The following is a 19,756-nucleotide window of genomic DNA, read 5'->3' on the forward strand; positions in this document are numbered from 1 at the left end:
ACGCTGCCATCTTCCTTCAACCCACCCACCCACATCCTTGGCGGGTGGAAGAAAAACAGCGAGGAAATTGGGAAATCTCCTTTCCCATATCGCATGCTCCGCTCATTCGGTTTCGATCTCGTTCGCACACAGCCATGGCCGAAAGGAGGAGGAGGAGTTGAGGTTGACTTACACAATCAAGCGCTCGCAGGAAGCGCAAATGTTTTGACCCGGCGGAAGTCCATTGCTAGCCGGAGCCACCGGACGATCGACGGGAGCGCTAACGTGGCGTGTAACAGTGTTTGTGCCGCTGCCACTGTTGCTGAGGTGGTGTGGCGATAGTGGTAGTTGCGGTTGTTGCTGCTGCTGCTGTTGCTGCTGTTGTTGTGCTGGAGTTGTTGAAAATAGTTTTGTTGCGGTATTGTCAGTGAGTTTGTTGTGAGTGAGGGTCGTTTTCGTTAGAAAGGATGAAACAGGAACTCAATTCAAGCGAAAGTTAATTGTTAGCAGCGGCAGGTTGTGAACGAAATAAAAATGTGTTGCAATTGCATACTTTTAGGCGTTTAACTGCAGAGCTCTCACAGGTTGAGTGCCTTGTTAGGTATGAAAAGAACTTTGTTCATAATTGAAGAAATGTTGGAATTTCCACCACCAATTCATAAAGAGAAGCAAATCTGATAACAAATTTGATTATTTGGCAGATTAGTACACTAAGCAATCTGTAATAAATCTAATAATTAATATTGGGACAAGTTGAAGATAAATGTTAGACATGCCAAAAAGGAACATCACTGTTACAAGTCGAGGTCCATCGTCCATGAAAATGGTCTTGAGTTTAAATGCGATGTAATGCGATCGATGTTAATTACAAGCGTCTGCGAATCAAACTGATTCTGTTTCATCGTAAACATCAACAAAAAGATTAAATAAGCTGTGTGACTATTTTTGTGTTGAGCGGTACTGAAATGTCCCAAGGTACTGCTGCATCATTTCGACTCCCTAACTGTGTCCAGCATCGTGTCCGTCACCGTACGGGTATCAGTAGAATAGAATGGAACCATGCAAGATTCACAATCTGCGCATGGATTCGAACCGTCACCCTTGTGGCGAAATGTTACCTGGTTCGGGGTCATCTCCTTGCTCGTGCAGCATCTTGTACACCTCGGAGTTGGCCGGCGAGTATACACGCTCGTTCTTCTTGAAGTTTACACTAAAAGTAATCATATTTCGAAGAATTAGGTTGGAATTAGAAGAATTGCGATAATTCCTTGAGAAACACCCTGTAACCTACCCGAGGACTCCTCCGGCGAGGACCTCCGCCTGCGAGGACAGCGTTTCGGCGATGGTTTCATCGCTGTACATACCAACCGGGGTGTTATATTGGTTGTTTACAATGCTCTTGATCTGTCCATCGTTTCCGTTCACCTGCAACAAATGGCCAGTGGTTAGTTGATAAGCAAAAACACCCCTTATGACCGTTGGGACTTACCGCTCCAAACGGTTTGGCGGCAGTATTGTGACCGCTGCCGATGGGCTTCATCTCCTGAGGCGTCGCAGCGAGTGAGGTTCTAGTGACCGGTGTGATGTTGCCGGGCAGAGACGGCGATGGAGACGGGAGCGAACCAGTCGGTGTAACAGATGGCCTCCAGGTTGCGCCTCCTCTGTAAATGGAAATCATCAACATCGATCAGCACCCAGCGAGTTGGAGAGCTGAAAATGCTCGATCACGCCATACCTTGATACTGCCAGCTCGAACGAGTTTCCAGCGGCCACGATAACGTCCTGGGCCTCCTTGTGGCGCATGTTGAAGACTTCCGTTCCGTTGACCTTGATCAGCGCATCGCCAGCCATCAGACCGGCCTGGTCGGCAACGCTGCCACCGTTAACCTGTGAACGACGGACGCGATCGGGATCGCAAAAATAAACCAATGTCAGCGTACGTGTAGCGTACCAGCTGTTGGCGACCGTTGTCGCTTGTTGTCCTTAAAATAGTTCATCCGTAGTACGGACCGTGCATGCATTTCAATGTCATCGACGGTGGTGATGTTGTTGTTCCTGCACCACCTGCCCTCGCCCAGTGGCCCAGATGGCAGTGAGTCATGAGCCATGAGAAGGCGTGTACAAACATTGCGTTCCTTGTGGGCTCTTCTTTGTTGTCTGTTGCAAGGTGATCACCAACCAACACCACCACCGAATCGGGCGCCATAATTAAACGCAGCACTCGCATGAGCATACGGTGGCGGTGATAGTGACTGTTTGCGCATTCCTGGCTAATGAAGCAATTAGTGTCGCTCGTGCAATATGATTTCCTGCACGGCCGTCATTACCTTCATATGGAGCGATTGGGGCAGATTGGGTTCGCGGTGTGGTGATTAAACACCACATCACATCAATCTATCCGTTTTGCTTGCTTTTGTCATACTGTTTGTTCATCTAGAACTGATAACGATCAGGTGGCTCAAGAATTCGACCACATTCACTTCGGTAAAGTGAGATCCATTTGGGTAAGAATGCGTGTTGCTCACAGTCTTACAGGCTTGTCTTACACCGAAGCCATGTGACATGTGGAATGTTTGGCTCGTTGCTTACAGCAACACCTCTTTGCAGTACGCGACAGCTGTCCTTTCCCTTGTTCCCATGCAGATACAGCTCATTTCACTTACACATCAAGCGACACACCCTTACGCTGTACGCGCTCCAGCATCCCCGTGAGTGCTCAAACAATTATAAATCAATCAAAAGGGCAATTGACAACAGGCCCTTTACGGTACAAAACCCCGACGTAAAACCTCCCACCGTCACGTCACGAGACTCGATACAGAAAGGGAATCGTATTGCAAAACCACTCTCCGTTTCGTTGGGCAGTCTGCGGGTTATCGTGAGTGACGTCGAAATTGCCTTCGTCGTGGTGCAAATGTTTCCCTTTTACAAAAAAAGAAACGGACCCACCGAACATGCAACAAAGTGACCGGCCAGGCCAATCAGCGTACATGTCGGTTTATGATCCATTAGTCAAACGAAATCTCTTTGGCCCAATCGATAGGCCATCCGAAGTCATCGTGAGTCACCCTTACGTTGGGTAACGCTGACGCAGTTGCAGTCTTGTGGGTTTGTCTTTATCGGTGCTGCTACTGCTGCAATGGCGTGACTTGTCACCAAGCACTCCCAAAACATGCAGGTAGCGTGCATGCGGCAATTTGGGTTGCGTTGAAGAGTGATTTGCCATCCTGTGTGGTGCGTTTAACCGGTATGCATGATTAATAGAAATACGCTCATCAGCGGAAAGGATTGTCGATCGGGGTTCGTAAGTTCTACGGCGCACACAATCAGCGTGAAAAGGGTTTTTTGCCATTCCGTTCCATCGATACAAACCTGTCAGTAACTCTTGTGCGGCTAGAGAATTCGCAAAACCGCGAGCAAGAAAAAATAAACTTATTTAGACGCTTGATTTATGATTCATTTTCTTCTGCTGATTTCAACCTATTGATTCTTGCCCGGGTTGAATTGTTGTATCCTGCTGTCGTCCACCCTTCCAGGATAGGAAAGCCCGACTTGACGCTCACGACCAAATTGAATCGGCCGCCGGTGGCCTTACCGCGATTCCGGGCTGGTTTTTATGAGAACTTTGAACTAGCATATCTTCAGTAAAAACGGGTTCGCTTATGTGCGTTTATCTGCGCCCGTTGTTGTTGTTTTTTTGTACGCTATTCTAGTTCGTTTTGTCCATCGCGTTCAAGTCACCCATTCAAACACGGATACTCCCCGTATGGGTGCCCATATTTATACAGCACTGTTTTATTCTAGGTCATAAATTATTGCCTTTTCTCTGCCCGATAGTGAGGGAGCAACTTTTTTGCTGCTGCTGCTGTTGCTGCTATTCCAACGCCGTATCGCAAAACTCCCAAGCGATTGCTGGCGTTTGCTGAGGAGTAGCGCTAGATAGAACTAGTTCCAGCCCGCTCATAATAAACACGCCAAATAAAACACACGCGTGGCATCATAATGGAAAAAATGCATCGTGCACATCGGTTCTGCACGATGCATTGACAACCGTAACCGGAAATTCTCACCGCAACCGCAACACCGCATTTCATTGTGCTGGGTCTGATTAGGGCTTTCTTTTGTTGTGTGTGGTGGAGTGGTTCGAAAGCGATAGCTTAGTACGGTGTTTGAGCTGAGAGTTTATTGGCGATTTAGTTAAGCTCGTACGGAAGTTTTTTTTTGTGGGTGGATAAACCGGGCGATTCAAAGTACAGCTTGACCTAGTAAGAATGGCGCCATTTGTAAGTTCGTTCGAGAAATTAAAACAATGGTGGAAATGTTTAGTAGAATTTTCTATCACAGCCTACTCCAATAGCGTATGTGTTGTATTTTTGAAATATTGCAACGAATTATCTGGTCAAATTATTAATTTGAAGTATCAGTTGTAGACACCTCATTTTGTTTAAGAGATATAGTGGTTTGTAGTGTACGCCCATAAAAAATGTATTTAAGTACATTATAAAAATAAGAGTTCCAACCAAGATTTCTATTTCTACCACGTATCTCCACCAAAGAATTGTATTGATTTTCTAGTTGTAGTAATAGTTTCACTCTGTATCAGTTGTGATTTTGTGATACAGTTTGTTGATTAAAGGGCAATAGCATTGATTCATTCCTCAAATTAAATTAAGAATTATAAATTACCGAAGAACGCTTACGTTATTTAGCAATATTTGTTGAAGTCTTCAAGGCATGAAGTTGATCAAAATTACTCCAAATATTTAGCTTCAATTCCGCTTATTTACATTTTATGGGTTTTTGGGGCAGAACAGCAGAATTAGTTTTGTGCCCGAAAAACTACACAAATAAATAGAAAAACATAAATATAATAAAACATTGCACAAATTCGTGATGGAATGAAGGTCTGAAGTACATATTGGTCATAGGAATATTTTAATATGAAACACAGTTTAATATTAATTTGTTGCTTTTAAAGCATGACTGCTTTTGAATTCATTTTTTAAAACAAAACAATTGATCAAAGATATCGATGCAATAATCAATAATCATCATTGTGCGAAACGGAGTGTCCTTACCCTTCTTTTCCGCACTGTATTTTTATGCTTTCAGGTATAGTACGCTTATTAATTAACATTGAACGGGAATGATTTTTTCGTCGTCCCGATCATACTTCTCATGGAGCTAGCTCTATTCCCCATGCATGTGAACTTTACGCCATTTTCGATCACAACAACCACCCATGTCATCGTTTTGTACCATTTCCGTCCCATTGCAATAGATTCCCACGAGCTTTATCGGTGCAGGAAAAGGAAAGAAGCAAAACGAAGCCATCGCTGCGGACCAAGTTTCGCGCACCGCGCCTTGGGTGGGTAAGCGTAGATGGGCATAAAAGTTTTAATTTATGTGCAAATAAAGCTGCCCGATACCCGTTTACCTTGGTGAGAGTGTTTGCGGTGCGAGCCACACACAGGGGACATGTTTTGCCAAACCGACCAAAAACCGCGCTGAAGCATTTGCCTTTCGCAAAAACACACGCGGCTGCGATTGGGTCGCAATGATGCGATTATGAGCGAACGATAAGTATTTTTCGAGTGCGACCGAGCGGGTGGCCACTAATTTATGTAATTTTGTTTACAATTACGCTTCACGTAATTCACGTAAGCAGCCGGAGGACGGTTGTGTTGCGCCGTGAATGCGTGCCGAATACCTTCGCGTCCCTGATGGCGCGATCTCGCGATCATTTGTTTGCTTTCGCGCGAAAGAATTGATCAACCAAATGGATAGCAATCCGAACGAGGCGCGCTTTAAATGCTTGCCTAATTTCAGTTATTTTTGAAAAGCCACCACAAGCGAATCTCTTACATCGGAAAGACGGAGTGTGTGCATTGTCCTGGAAGGGAAGCGACAGAACTGTCGGCTGTCCCTATTCTCCCTGTTCGTAACGCTGGAATTTATTGTCCCTTCGAATGGCTTACGAACGCGCACGGAAGAAAACGTAACGCAAGGGAGAACCATCGTCACACACCAGCGCGAGCTCCGGAAAAGGAATTCGATCAATGAATCATGCTGCATTCCTGCGGCGGTTGAGGAGGATTTTATGTATTGGTGGATGTTTTTTCTTCTCTTCTTCAACCTCGATCACTTTATCATTGAGAGCGTTTGTTGTTTTTTTTTTAATTCTCCCTATCCCTCTTTTTTATTCAAGTGGTTTGTTGTTCACACTTTCCTTGGGGCCTTCTTTTTTTTTCACCGGTCGGCGAGACCTGACGCCCTACGGGAAGGTATTCGGTGGAAGATAAAATGCAACGGAAAAAGCATAAACGGTGAAATGACAAGGGGATTATGAGTTACAGATAATAATGACGTATGCTTGCGGTTGGTCAGCGGCAGCAAAAGCTTCCACGAAAAGCATGGAGTTTTAGGATGAGTCATCCGATCGTGCCACCGGGAAATGCCCATAAGGGGAAATGCGTTTTATGCGATCGTTCAAGAAAAGTGCAGACATTATATAGTTGTAACTCTTTTAAAAAACATTTAAATCATTTAAAATCCAATTGCACTTGAAGTCAATTAAAACAACTTACTTCAAACTGGAAATAATTTCAACATCTGCTCATCAGCAGTAAAAGATCGCATGCAATACGCCTTAACCATCCCACCCGAATGCAGCCAAAATGATGTACCTGTAATCAACTGCAGACATGCCTTTTATTGTCCCTTTAGCAATCAGCACGCACACACGCACAAAAACGTGCCCGGTTTTTATTTTGTTTCAGTGCACTTCACCATTTTACAACCATTCGCATTCGGTTGAATGAAACATTTTTATGATCGGTCGGCAAAACGATCACCCGTCTGCGGCCCGGTCCACACCGTTTCCGGTTCGAGATTTCGGGCCACTGGGTGCAGGACATGCACGGGAAAAGGGAACATATTTCAGGACCACCGCCGTCGATAGTAAAACAAGTGGGCAATTCCACGAGTTTCGGCCCACGTTTCGAATGCACCTCATTCCCAACTGCCGGCGACCCAATGCGCCCTCGGATGTCGGTGATGTAGGTAAAACTGGTGTTGCGATTATTACTGACAGCCGATGGCAGATAGCAAGGGGTTTCGGTGGGCACGGCCGATTGTTTGCTCAGTTTTTGCCCATCACTGCTTACCGCAGACTTTACCCAGACAGCCGTTTCTGACTTTGAGGTTTCTTATCTGATAACGATGACAAGGGGACCATATAGGTGATCGGTGATCGGTCTTCGATAACGGTAGGCCGAACAGATCATCTTTGTCCGAGGAATTCTCTATTGATACATTGTCCAAATACTTCACACAATACAGAAGTGGAGTATTAGATGAACTTTCGCTTTTATCTTGAAAAATAAAACATTGCAAAAGTTTAAAAACATTAAAAATGTTTTAAGCATCATACAGCTCTAAACCATTTATCAAGCGGAACCCTTTTAAAGTGTATCGACAGCCGATCCGGCTAGACGGATTAAATTTTTGCAACATAAATCCCTTACGGTGACAGGTTCGTCTACCTGTTCCGTCCCGTCTGCCTGACAGGCTTTGTTTCACCGTCCGTTCCGTTGACAAATATAAATCGATCCCCGTGTTTCGCTTACGCCAATACCCATTTCCGCTTCCGTCCGCAAAATGATGACGACGGTTTCCCCCCCGACGGCCAAATGGGTAGGAAAAGCAAAAAAAAAATGACATCACTTAAGACCTGTCCGGGATGGATATTATTTATGACCGGGCCCGCCCGGGATGGTTTTATGTTGCCTGTTGCCGTTTGTCCTTTCGGTATGGGGAGTTTATTAATCGTACTATTCATACACCTTCCATGGAAGGCCAAGCGATGCCATCGGAACATTGAGTTACAAGCGCGAAGGAGAAGGTTTTTGCAATGATTAACACAAAATTAATAGAACTAGTGCATCGTGGACACCGCACAGCTCCGGATGGGAAAATTCTTTTTCCACCCAATCGAGAACCTGCCCGACACTGCCCGTAGATGCGTCTACCCGTTAAGGTATCGCGATCTTTTTTTCCACAAGGAGAAATGAAGAATGTTTTCTTGATGCGCTGCAAACAATCTAAACAGCGTTGCGCCGCGCCTTTCAAGATGCCGCCGTGTGCCGAGATTATGATTGAAATTGAATCTTCCGTTCGCTCGCACGACGTTGGTTTGGCGAATGACGGGGCCTTTATCTTGCTTCCCAAGGGAATCGGCATGGGAATCGGTCGAGCGTAAACTCACCACGCAGACGTCGCGCTGTGCTAGGAACAACCGGCCCCCGAAGAATGTGCCGTGTTTTTGTTTTCTTTTCCAACCCTGCAGAATGTGCATTGCAGCCATCCGGGGATCGACGACATCCGGGGGCAGCGTATGGGAGTGCGAGAGTGCGAGTTTGTTTGCCGGTGCAAGGTTGGCCTGAGGGTTCAAGGGCACGGGCCCGGTCTATCTGCACCAGCCGGAGGGCGTCGGAACCGGTGCCTTACCTGGCACGAGACGGGCATGATCGTTGATTGTTTTATTGATAACCTCACTTTGTGGGCATTTTATGGGTTTATTGTTACAAATGCGTAGCAATAGTGCGACATGGCTTGCACGATGGTTACGATCAATTATTATCGGTCGATCAGGTAGGTTGACAGAGGAATGCCCAGAGGATCATGATCTTACAGTACAGCGTAATATCCATGCCTTTATTGAACTACAGTGATTCGTACTTCAATAAGGGTTATAAAAGAGCATTTGAAGACAAAATGTATATCGACCCCATAGATGAATTATCCTTACTGACTTTGTGGAAAAAAAGATTTAATTTCTTTTTTTTAAACAAATGGAACAATTTTATTGTTACATGTACAATTAATAACACTCTTTCATGTCGTTCTCACTGGTGTCTTCAAACACATTTTCATTGTCATTATCCCCGTCATCACTATCTTAATAAATTGCATGATCCTCAGTCCCATCAAGATTGCCACTGATTTCGCATTTTTGTGACGATTTGACCACAATCGCTACGCTGACTCTTGACTATGCAGTAATGACTCATTGTCAGATCGCTGGAATAGTGGGTTTTTTCTTATTCTTCCTGAAGGAGTCCGATTCGAATCAACCCCTTTTATTCACATCCCCTTAAACAGTTGTGGTTGCAGCTGACTGGTTAGACCTCAAGGAATGACTTCCAAAAACGTTTTGCTTGAGCAATAATTTGTTTGACTTCTGCTGGTGGAGGACCTCTAAATGTATTCAGTACTACCATTGCTGATTTTTCATAAGAGTTCCAGGTCTCTTGTTCCAAACAGTTTTTAAACCACAGATTCATCCTATCATTTTATTTAAACAAAACCACCCTTTAATCCATAAAGCTAGCACGGAAAAGTTACTACCCTTGTATAACGACCCCCTTAATTGGACTTTGGTCATTTTTTGGCTTAAAAGGGGGTCGTTATACACGCTAAAATACGGTAGTTAGTTTCTGGAAAGCATAGTTGATTAATACTTTCCATCATTTTCAGTCAACAACTTTGTCTTTGTCGTTGAAGGCAATTGGCAAGTGAAATTAAACAACTTATTCAACATTATTTTTTATATTAAGTTTATTGATATTAAAAGTGTTGAAAATCGCAGAAAGAAATACTGTTGCTCTTTGCAAAGTTCTCCCCTCCAAAGCATCTCATGAAGTCTCTTGGGTGGCTTTTAATTCAACCATAGCCTTCACCACAGTAATCACTTAAGCGTATTGCTACAACCTCCCCTAACAGCTGCCGGAAATAACAAACACGACAATCGAATCATGCTTTCGTCAAGAGCTCAAGAGCTCACTGTTTCTTAACACATTCCGCCGATCGTCATTATTCATCAGCTTTTACCTGTTACCAGCGATGCTGATCATTCGATCCGAACAACCGGCAAGGCTTACTCACCACCCAACGACACTGATTGCCCAACTGTCGAACGTTATGCCTTTTTCGCAACAGCACGTGCATCCCGGAACGGTTTGACGAACCAATTGGTCATCATGGGATGAAGTAAAGAGTGGAAAAAAAGCTCAACATCCCAAAACCCTTCCCGAACATCTGATCACGAATCGCGCGTGATGACGCATAAGCCCCCCGTGCTCGTGTGAGAAAGATTTGCATACATTATATATGGCCATTAGTGCAACAGTCGCGCAGACAGTCGGGCCCGTTGAAAGATCAAGGTGCAGTCGAAAGGATCGCTTTCCGATGCCTTTGCCAAACGGAAAATCGGCCAATCGCACGGTTCATTTGAATCCATCATAATTAAGCGTTAAATAAATCGACTGTCGACAGAATCGTGCCCGCCGTGGCGTGGCGTGAATCTTTTCTGCATCTCCCCGGAGCTATGGTTTTGCACCGTTCGCGTACGATCGTGCTAGATCGGGCAGTTGTAGAACATAATTTTGCGCATTAGAAGCGAGATCTAATTTCCGATGGCCGCCTGTGGCACACATTACAAAAAAAAACCCCTAAATTTATGTCCCATTTCGAATCACCATTGCAACGATCTCGTAAATACTGTAATGATCATATATCTCGATCTCGACTCCACTCGCTCCACATTCCCGGCGAAACGTATGAATTGGATCGGATTAAACCTAGACGGGGCCACATTTGGTGTGACACGGGGAGTGGTCGGCACCCGGCAGTGGAAGGGTTAATTTTTACACGCTTTCTGCCACATAAACCCACCTTTTGGTGGCATTTATCACTGTCGATAATTAATTTCCCCGTCCAGATCAATCCTGTAAGTGAGCCAAGCTCTTCAAGCCCACTGTCGCCAGACTTGCCCCCGATCCGGCACAGGACTAAATGCAGTTGGTACGTTTTATGCAACTCGTGCTGAGGATATTTGCTCATTTTCCAGTTCCACTCAGATCCCATGGACGATGAAATTTGATCAGGAAAACGTGGCAAACTAGGTTAACACTTAACCAGGTGCCGGTGCAGTGGCGCCTTTTACCCACGCCTGCCGTGTAACAAACCATCAAAACGTAACCTTCCTTCACGAATACACTCCCCACCGGGTGTTTGGGTGTGCCAAACGAGAGAGTGTTTTAAGGGTAATTTATTGAAAAATTGCCACATTGTTGAGACCGTGATAAAATAGTATAATTGGAGATCGGTTTAGGGTCTCGGGGCTGATCGGTCTTGCTGTGGCACACCAAGGGGCTTGCTAGGGCACAAGAACAAAGCGGAGGGACTGGGTGTACTCAGGGTGCGCGTGCAGCCAATGCAACTCTTTGCACTTAGCGTAATCGAACGATCGCGAGTAGGCGATGTCAGATTAGATGATGAACAATTAGGCACTATGCAAACAAGCACGCGAAAGGAAGCGAACGAAAGCCGGTGGAACGAGTTTGCGGTACGTTGATGTAATCATCATACAAATATCAACGTGCTTAGATCATATGCTCAAACCCTCTGGAATGTTTAAATATTGAATTTATTCTTGAGATATTAAAACTTTTATTAAGAGGAGAAAATCACCCAAAAGTGTAGGAAAAGAGTCATATAAGTTTGAGTCTATTGAATGTTTACTCATATAAATTAAATGAAACAAACATAAAAACCAAAAAAATAGATATACTAACTGGAATTTTGTCAAGAATATATGACAAAAATTTTAAATCAACCGATTTAAAGATCGCTGCAACATTCTATCATCAGATTTGTTAAAACTTTAACCCACTGAAATGTTTGAAAATTGAATTTATTCTTCAAACTTCAAAGAGATATTCAAACTTTCCTTAAGAGGAGAAAATCACCCAAAAGGGTAGGAAAAGAGTCATATAAATTTTGATTCTATTTTATATTTACTCATATAAATTAAATGAAACAAACATAAAATCCAAAAAATTTGACATATTATCTGAAAACTTTGTCAAGAATATATGGAATATTTTAAATCAACCGATTTAAAGTTCTCTGCAACATTCAATATCATCAGATTTGTCAAAACTTTATTCGCGAAAGGGAAAATCGCATCATTGTTATCATTAAGTATTAGGTTTTCAATTGCATGCAAGAAGCGAGAGTTAGATTTTTGGGATAATGTCAATTTGACACTTTAGACTGGTGTGTCAGTCAGTCGTTCTGTAGTCGTCGTAATAAATGGACGTAGGCACACGCCGCCCAAACTAAAAAGCAGATTTACATCGTTAATTAAAAATATATCACAACGTAGGATCCCCGTACCCCGTCAGACAATCGCGGTACAAAACATTGAGTTTGAAAGTTTTTGCATGGCTTTGAGATGACTTCTTGGGAACTCCTATATAAGTTCGATATAACTTCGATGTATAGGATCCAGCTATTCTAAATACCTGTTGCTTCAACAAAAAACAGTTTTTTTTAAAGTCACCACTCTCTACATCTCCCTAACTTACCCATAATCTTAAAAGGGTTTGACGTTTCTGTGTACTCCAGTTTCAGAAATACAATATTGCATGTTCACAATGTCCAAAACGGATAACCTTATGTTGCATTTTAAAATCCATACTTACTCGCTGTAGTACCAAGGGGGCGGAAAAGTCCTTGCCACCCTGCAGACGGAAGCCCCAGGCCTGACCATCGCCACGCTGCAGACGAACTGTCATGAGATTGGCCATATCTGGAACGAAAACGAAATACAAAAAAAAATCGTAAAAGATACATTATTCATCGATACAATTGCAATTGAGTTGTACGAGAACACAAACAGGGTAGAATAACACACAAACATTGATTCTCGCTTTGCTGGAGATGTATCAATTCCATAGTGCGTCCGTTTGCCTTGAGGGTTGGTGTACTCTTTCCGGAACTTCTGATGCCCCCGGAAGCGTGATCGTACGCCCTCTTGACAACGGGAGAAGAGATTCAGTGTATGGGAAGGGAGTCCGCTTTTCCTCGTGAGCCTTGTCGTGATTGTTTGGAGTTTACGATCAGCCAGACCGATCGCAAACCCTCTTAGCGGTTATTATTTGTATTTATTTGCTTTTCAATTTGAGCTCAATCATGTTTGCGGTCGTGTGGTTGCTGATGATGACGCTTTACGACATTCACCCTTTCTGGGCAAAGTGTAACAAAGCGTTCCCGTTCGTTCTTTCACTCTCGCCATCGATCTCGCATCCTCCATAACGTTTAGATCGTTTCATTTTTTTGTAGTTGGTGTGCTGTGCACATTGACACGAACCTGATTGGCTTGATTTTTTGTTGTCGTGTTTGCTTCACCCCAATCATCCTAGGTGCATCGGCGCTTCGCTGCCTCGTGCGCTTCGCCATTACAGCTCAAAGGCTTCGATGGCTTTTGATCAATGCCGACTGCACTGCCGCTGTGCATCAGGGCGAACGATCGGCTTTTCCGATGCGTTCGTGACAAAACGGCACTCTCACACCCACGTAGCAGCATCCCACCCAACCCCCTGTGGGGAAGGTTGCCAGGGTCAGGACACGTTGATGAGGCCATTGTCGTGAGAGGCTGCGAATGAGCGAGTGGCAACTGGCAGACCCGAATGAAAGTAAACGTGTTTGAGGTTTACCTCGGTTAGTGCAACTGCTGGGAGCGATATAATTAACCGCTTTCCTATCGTACACCACATACGACGATGGGTTTTAAACTGTGCAGGTAAACATGTTTAATAAATTAAACATGAAACTCAAAGATATCGCCTTCGTGATTAGATGAGGGAAGGAATTTCTTTTTTCGTTAACGAACAAAGTGTCCTGTTTTCATCTTTTATGAAGCATCCACTTATAACTCATCTGTTTGTCCTCGAGCCACAATCAAGATATGCCTTCTAGTATCTGTGCATTCCAACACCTACAGGCTTCAGGGGTGAGTGTCAACCGAATGATACCAGCTAAACGGTTTTCACCATGCCTCGGAAAGTGTCTGAACGATTTTCCCCATGACATGCTATCACGTCGGTTCCGCGACGGCAATGAAGTGAAGTTCTTCACCGAAGGGCGTTACCTGACAGAGAGTAATGGGCAAATTGTGGCTCGTAGTAAATCGACGTCGAGCTATGCAAATTCCATCCTCACTCACTTCACACGATTTACATCGATTCATCGCATCCTGACTGCGTGAAACGGGGCTGTAACAGATTTCTTTTTTTCCTTATCTGGGGCTCCTTCCCGCAGTTAAAAACCTCTTACACGCCACTTCAAGGGCGCGCGCGCGCATCATCTAGCGATGGCATGATTAATGGCGATTTTCAATAGTGTCTCCCCAGCGGGTGGTTCTAGGAAGAAAGTTTGTCAAGATTGTCCGCGTTAGACTCGTCGATGACGCGATGGAGATCTAATGACGATGGAAGACAGGCGTTTGCGGAATAAAAGATGCACGCTTTTGTGTTTCTCCTGTCTACTATAAGTGGTTCCTTATTGCACGCAAATTAAAGGTTCTTTACACCAACCTTGGTTTCTCTAAAAGCATGCAAATATCCACTGGGAAGTGATTGGAAAAAAACTTCCACATACTAGCGTGACAAGTCTGTGACAAAGGACCTCCTTTTTCTACACGATCATAAAGAAATAGTAATCATTGTTTGCTGCTAAACGTAAGTTCATGAAGTTTAATATTTTAATTTTTGTTGTTAAATTTTCGCTTTTAAAAAAATGTTTCTGTAGGATTTATGTAAATTTAGGAAAAATTAGGTAAAATTGTAGGAAATTTAAAATTTAGTCATTACTCTTAATGAGACTTATTTGTCAAACGCATCATAAACAGTGAAACATAAATTGTCATCTTCTATAGCACCTAATGAAGTTTGTTTTAGTTAAACACTTTCTCCTTTGAGTTTCCATTAGCAATAAAGTTAATCAACTTTTTATTTCATTGTGAAACCCAACGGTACCCGGGGCGTGCAATGAGGCCATTTTCATACCTCAAACTTTTCATGCACATTGTTCGAGTGATTGATTTATCATCCAGTTCAAGACATTGCCTCACTACTCGTATTTATCACCTCGCCCTGCTATCATTCCACGTCCCATTTCAGCACGTACAAACACTTTCCTTTTTCTACTGATAAATTAACAACCCGGCCCGCACTACCGTACACTCCCAATGGTAAACGATCATAATCATATTTCATTTGCAATAAGCCGCTTGCTTTTGTCCCAGGGACCCCCGATGGTTCCAGGCGACGAACCATTTTGCGGCTGCGTGACATCATAGACGCAAAACCGGTGCACGGTGTCATTTAGTGCGCTCTCAGGGTGTTTTGTTTTGCGTTGTTTTTTTCTTTCTGTGCTTTATTGAAAATATTTTGCTTGCTCGACATTCCTTGCGCCGGTTTTCCGACCACATCCGAGCACGGTGAGAGCCGCCCGTTTGAGTGCATTTTAAAAATGTGTCTGCTCTTGTGTTTTTACATGTGAGACGCAGAGTGTTGGTGCGGTGGTTGGACGGAATTACAACAACAAAAAAACCCACTGCGGTGACTCAACCGGGTAAACTGTTTGTTGGGTAGTTTTTGCCAAAGTAATGCAAATAAGCTGACGAGTAAACTCAATTTTTTTCACTAAACACATACGATAAGCGAACGGCTTTTTAATGCATATTTGCTTGGTTTTTAAATTTCTGCTTCAGCACGGTGGAAGGTGCAATTTCTACCCCTATATATAGAGACATTCCAAAGCGATCGTAACGGGCTTCCAACTATTAGCAACGAACCGAATGTGGCTGGTTTGGAAATGTTGGGAATGAAAATGAAAATGCCCGACAGTGAAACGCGCAACAGTGAATAACTCATCGCGTGACAAACACTTTGGCCAGCGAGTGTCGTCGGAAAGTAAATTGGAAACACAATTTCACTGGCTCGGGCACAACCTTTTTCTAAACGACTCAATGCCCAGCGTTTGAAATGAAGATGGAACGATCTGGTTTTCCCTTGGCACCGCATGCAGGCACCGGGGCTCTCGGCAAATCGTTGTCGGCCGATTTGACGGGGCGAAGAAACCTTAACTTAACGCAAGGCTCCGCTTGCGTGCTGCAAATCGCGACCTGCAAACCGACCGTGCAGCACTGGGAACGCATGGGACGGTTCACGGGGTTCCTAGAAGGAATGCATTTATTCTGTCACAGCATGGAAAGCGTATTTCACACGCCGATTTTCCAACCCGGACACGATTGATGGGGATGATGAGTAAATAGCGAAATAATTACGGGCCGAGGGTAATTTCGTTTACCAGTATGTACCTTTTGTAATGGGAAAGAGAAAATGGCGCTGCTTTCTTTTGCAATCTGGATTATTCTGAACAAAATGACAGTTTAAATTTCTGACAAAAATATATAATTCTTTAACATAAAAATTGCAAAATCTTTCATTTAATTTTTCTTACTTCGATCATTGCTTTTTGATCATGTTGCTGTTACTGAATAAAAGGTGAACTTAAAAATAGTATTAAATAATAGGAATTATGCTTGCATAACAACGGAATCTTCGCACAATCTATTTTTTCACATCTTCCAGATTCAAGAACGTCGCATTGCATAGGGCAGAGAATTTTATTTACTCTTCGTTTCACTCGCCATGGAAAGTGATCGTATTACCAACGAACCATCACATGGCGAGCAGCAAAACAGAAACCAACAGAACCTTCCACCCGTTAGCCAACCTTCTCCTACTGGTCACCCGCAACGTACCAAACCAAATGATCGAACGAAGCGATTAAACCGGTCGAACGACGACGAACAAACGCAGGATGTGAAACAATTATTTCCCAGTATTTAAGAATTGTTTCTGCAGCGCTCGGCGCCCTACGCTCTGGGCGCGATCCGCAACCGATTCCGCTGCGCTAACAAACAGTGCCAACTGTCAAGAACCCACTCGCTTGGTTTTGCCACCGTACACAAGCCAGTTCTGTGCAGATGAAACCCATGTTCTGGGGAAGAAATTAACATCATTTATCGAGCCGTACTCGCGCCTTCACTCGTTAGGCGTAGACGCGACGCGAACTCCGGAACTGGGAAGAAGCGGTACACCGGAAGGAGGTACCGCGCATCGCACATTTTTAAATGCTTCTCGAATGCCAGGGATCGTGAGATTTCTCATAGATTACGGCCGTGAAGTAACCCCGTAGTGGGTGCACTGAACTCGCGCAACTTGAGACGCGCAAGATATACGGAAAGTGTCTCGAACGGTGGGTGGTACCGTTCCGATGGAGGTTCAAGGTGTCTACGGTGACGATTCCGTTGACACTTTGGATTGCAGCGAGTGTTCGTTTCGGAACGGGTACGACCGGTGACCGTTAACAAGCGTCCATTTAGCTGCCACTCTGCCTGTAAAGGTGATGATTTAGTGAGCCGTTGTTAGCGCCTGGGGATGCGACCAGTACTAAACCATTGATGGAAGTACTTCTGGACGTTCTGTTTTACTATGGCTTTGAAGATTGCTGAGCAGAACATCTTTCCTCTGCTCTTTTTTCTATACAACTTTAGACTCCAAGTAGAATTATTTCCTTTGAATTTCTCACTAATTAACGAAATCTTCCAACATTATTCTGTATTTAACTGTCTTTTAATAGGCTTTCTGGAAGAGTTATCAAAATTTAAAGAGCTGTTATAATTTCAAATTCGATGTAATCTACTCTACAAATTAAGACATGCACAATTTGTGAGCAAGACTAATTCAATGCACTGCAACCCTTGATTCATGAACAATGGGCCAGATCATACTTCAAGCTAGTTTTTTTATATGGATTTTGACGTCTAGATTCTTATGCGTTGTCAGTTTCCTATATATATTAATAAACCAAGCTATTGTAGGAAAAGAGGGTTAGATTGTATTTCAAATAGAAGTTTCGATCAGCTGCTCAAATGGCAAATCAAAGCAATTTGCGAGCAGGCCTGTACCAGGTTAGCCGGTATGTTCCGTATGCTAAATATAACAAGTTTGAATACTTCAAGAAATATTAAAAAGAAATTTATTTATGAACTAATTATGAATGAATTTATGAATTAATTTATAATTTATGAAATTGATTTATAAAAATCCTTCATTTTACATGCACACTTAAATTTGCTAAGGTTTAATTTATGATCATTTTGACAGTTAAAGACCTTTTATGTTATTTTTCTGAACGTGATGCCCTTTACTAATCCCTTTAGAATGATAACTATATTGTATTATGTCTTAGACGTTATTATTAAGTATTATTTATTAGTCTGTATTTTTAGATATATGCCGCCTCAAATCTTAAGCTTTTTCGCTTGAAGTATTATCTGTCCCAATAAGAATTTTCATTTCTAGTTCATTTTATTTTAACAATCGACCACTTCGGCTTATTTTGAAGCTACACAAAAATATCCCCATTATTGTTTTTTAACGATCGCCCCAATAAATGCACAATTCCAGACCCAATCCATGCACCAGTTAACTCTCATAAACAATCAACAGCGCGTTTCCATCCCGTAACGTGTGCCGGTCCCTATGTATGAAAGCTGTACAATAATGCAGCCTCATTAGTGCATCGAATTTATTAATCCATATTCTGGAGCCACACTTCCCGAATACGTACCGCTCGATTTAACGCACCCATTCGCTGTCAGATCCGTGTTTCATCGCCGTAAGATACGGCCAACGGCAGCGGCGCTTGCAAACGAAACGGTTGATGATTCATTAAGCAACACAATCCGGGAGTGAGCTGCCCGGCAACGGTTGGGCATGGTGAAACCGTTCTAGTAGAGTGATTTATTTTGAACTGGTGCATCCTTCACCGCAACACGCTAGCTGCATCAATTTGCTGTCTCCCATCCACTTTGTCTGTGTCCCACATTTGCTAGCAATCATTTTCTGTCGCTTGGTTTTTTATCGGTTTTTTTCACAGATTTCATTCGTCAGTTTGGTTTTACTTGGCACAATATATTTAATAATGTGAAGATATTTGAGGTATTCAATTTTAAAGATTCTAAAATAACACATCTCAATCTTAATTGGGGCACATTCTTAAACTTAAAAACAAATCTCAAATGGATTCTAAGGACTTCTCACAAAGACTTTGCATAGTTTTCTTCAAAGTAAATTTTTGAATTTATCAACCAATTCACATCTAAGATGGAAAAATTGAGTAAAATGTCTTGCATCTTCAGACAATCATGTGTGTCCTCAGCCGTTTTTGCATCGACCCAGTTCGCGTCGTGCACATCGCCGCCCAAAAAGAGTACAGCTCCACCCAACTGGCAACTACCGTCTCGAACGTCCAACGTCAAACATAATTATTTAATGGCCCATGGTAAATCATCACCAGTGTGGCTTGAAACCAGCCGAAACGCATCGTGCATCGTGTTGATGCATACTACACCGTGAGCCTTTCATTCTCGACCCTGTCTAACATTGACATTGAATCTCACATTCGCCTGTCACTCGAATCCATCGCTGAGCGGAGACTCTTTTTTTATTCGTTTGCTTGTGCCGTATTGAGCCCGTCTGCGTACAAGGGCCACCTGCGATTCGGGCAAGTCTACCGGGACACCTTTCTATGCCAGCGGTTACTATGTAATCGCTGCCGGATGGGACCGCACCATCCCAGACCACAGCGCGACCGGCACCTCCTGAGAGCGCATCACTTTCCCATCGCTTTTCTAGCGATTTCTTTACGACGACCTATTTTTAAAACAAGCTCTGCTCCGTGCGCGAGCAGAGGCAACCACTTAGCGACACATGCTCGCTGAACGCTTCCCCACCGTGGCATCCCTTTTCGGCGGGGTTAGCGTTTGCGAAGATGGAGAATCAGACCCATCGGACCC

The 19,756-nt window shown here is 43.6% G+C and overlaps 1 protein-coding gene across 3 annotated transcripts in view; it reads right to left on the bottom strand.

Annotated features, from left to right (window-relative positions):
- Positions 1-19,756, bottom strand: part of LOC128305239 (PDZ and LIM domain protein Zasp) — a 47,618-nt gene that overhangs the window by 14,828 nt on the left and 13,034 nt on the right. For 2 of the 3 annotated variants that reach the window (XM_053042603.1, XM_053042601.1), the window contains exons 4-8: positions 12,528-12,634; positions 1,715-1,866; positions 1,469-1,640; positions 1,271-1,404; positions 1,098-1,189 (exon numbers count right to left, since the gene is read on the bottom strand). In XM_053042603.1, coding sequence (XP_052898563.1) covers positions 1,098-1,189; positions 1,271-1,404; positions 1,469-1,640; positions 1,715-1,866; positions 12,528-12,632 — 655 coding nt within the window. In that variant the 5' untranslated portion in view covers positions 12,633-12,634. Of the gene's footprint in view, positions 1-172; positions 369-1,097; positions 1,190-1,270; positions 1,405-1,468; positions 1,641-1,714; positions 1,867-12,527; positions 12,635-19,756 lie in introns of all 3 variants that reach the window. The other variant, XM_053042602.1, reaches the window with a different exon arrangement.

Source organism: Anopheles moucheti, chromosome 3 (assembly GCF_943734755.1).
Source record: "Anopheles moucheti chromosome 3, idAnoMoucSN_F20_07, whole genome shotgun sequence".
NCBI classification, from domain to species: Eukaryota; Metazoa; Arthropoda; class Insecta; order Diptera; family Culicidae; genus Anopheles; species Anopheles moucheti.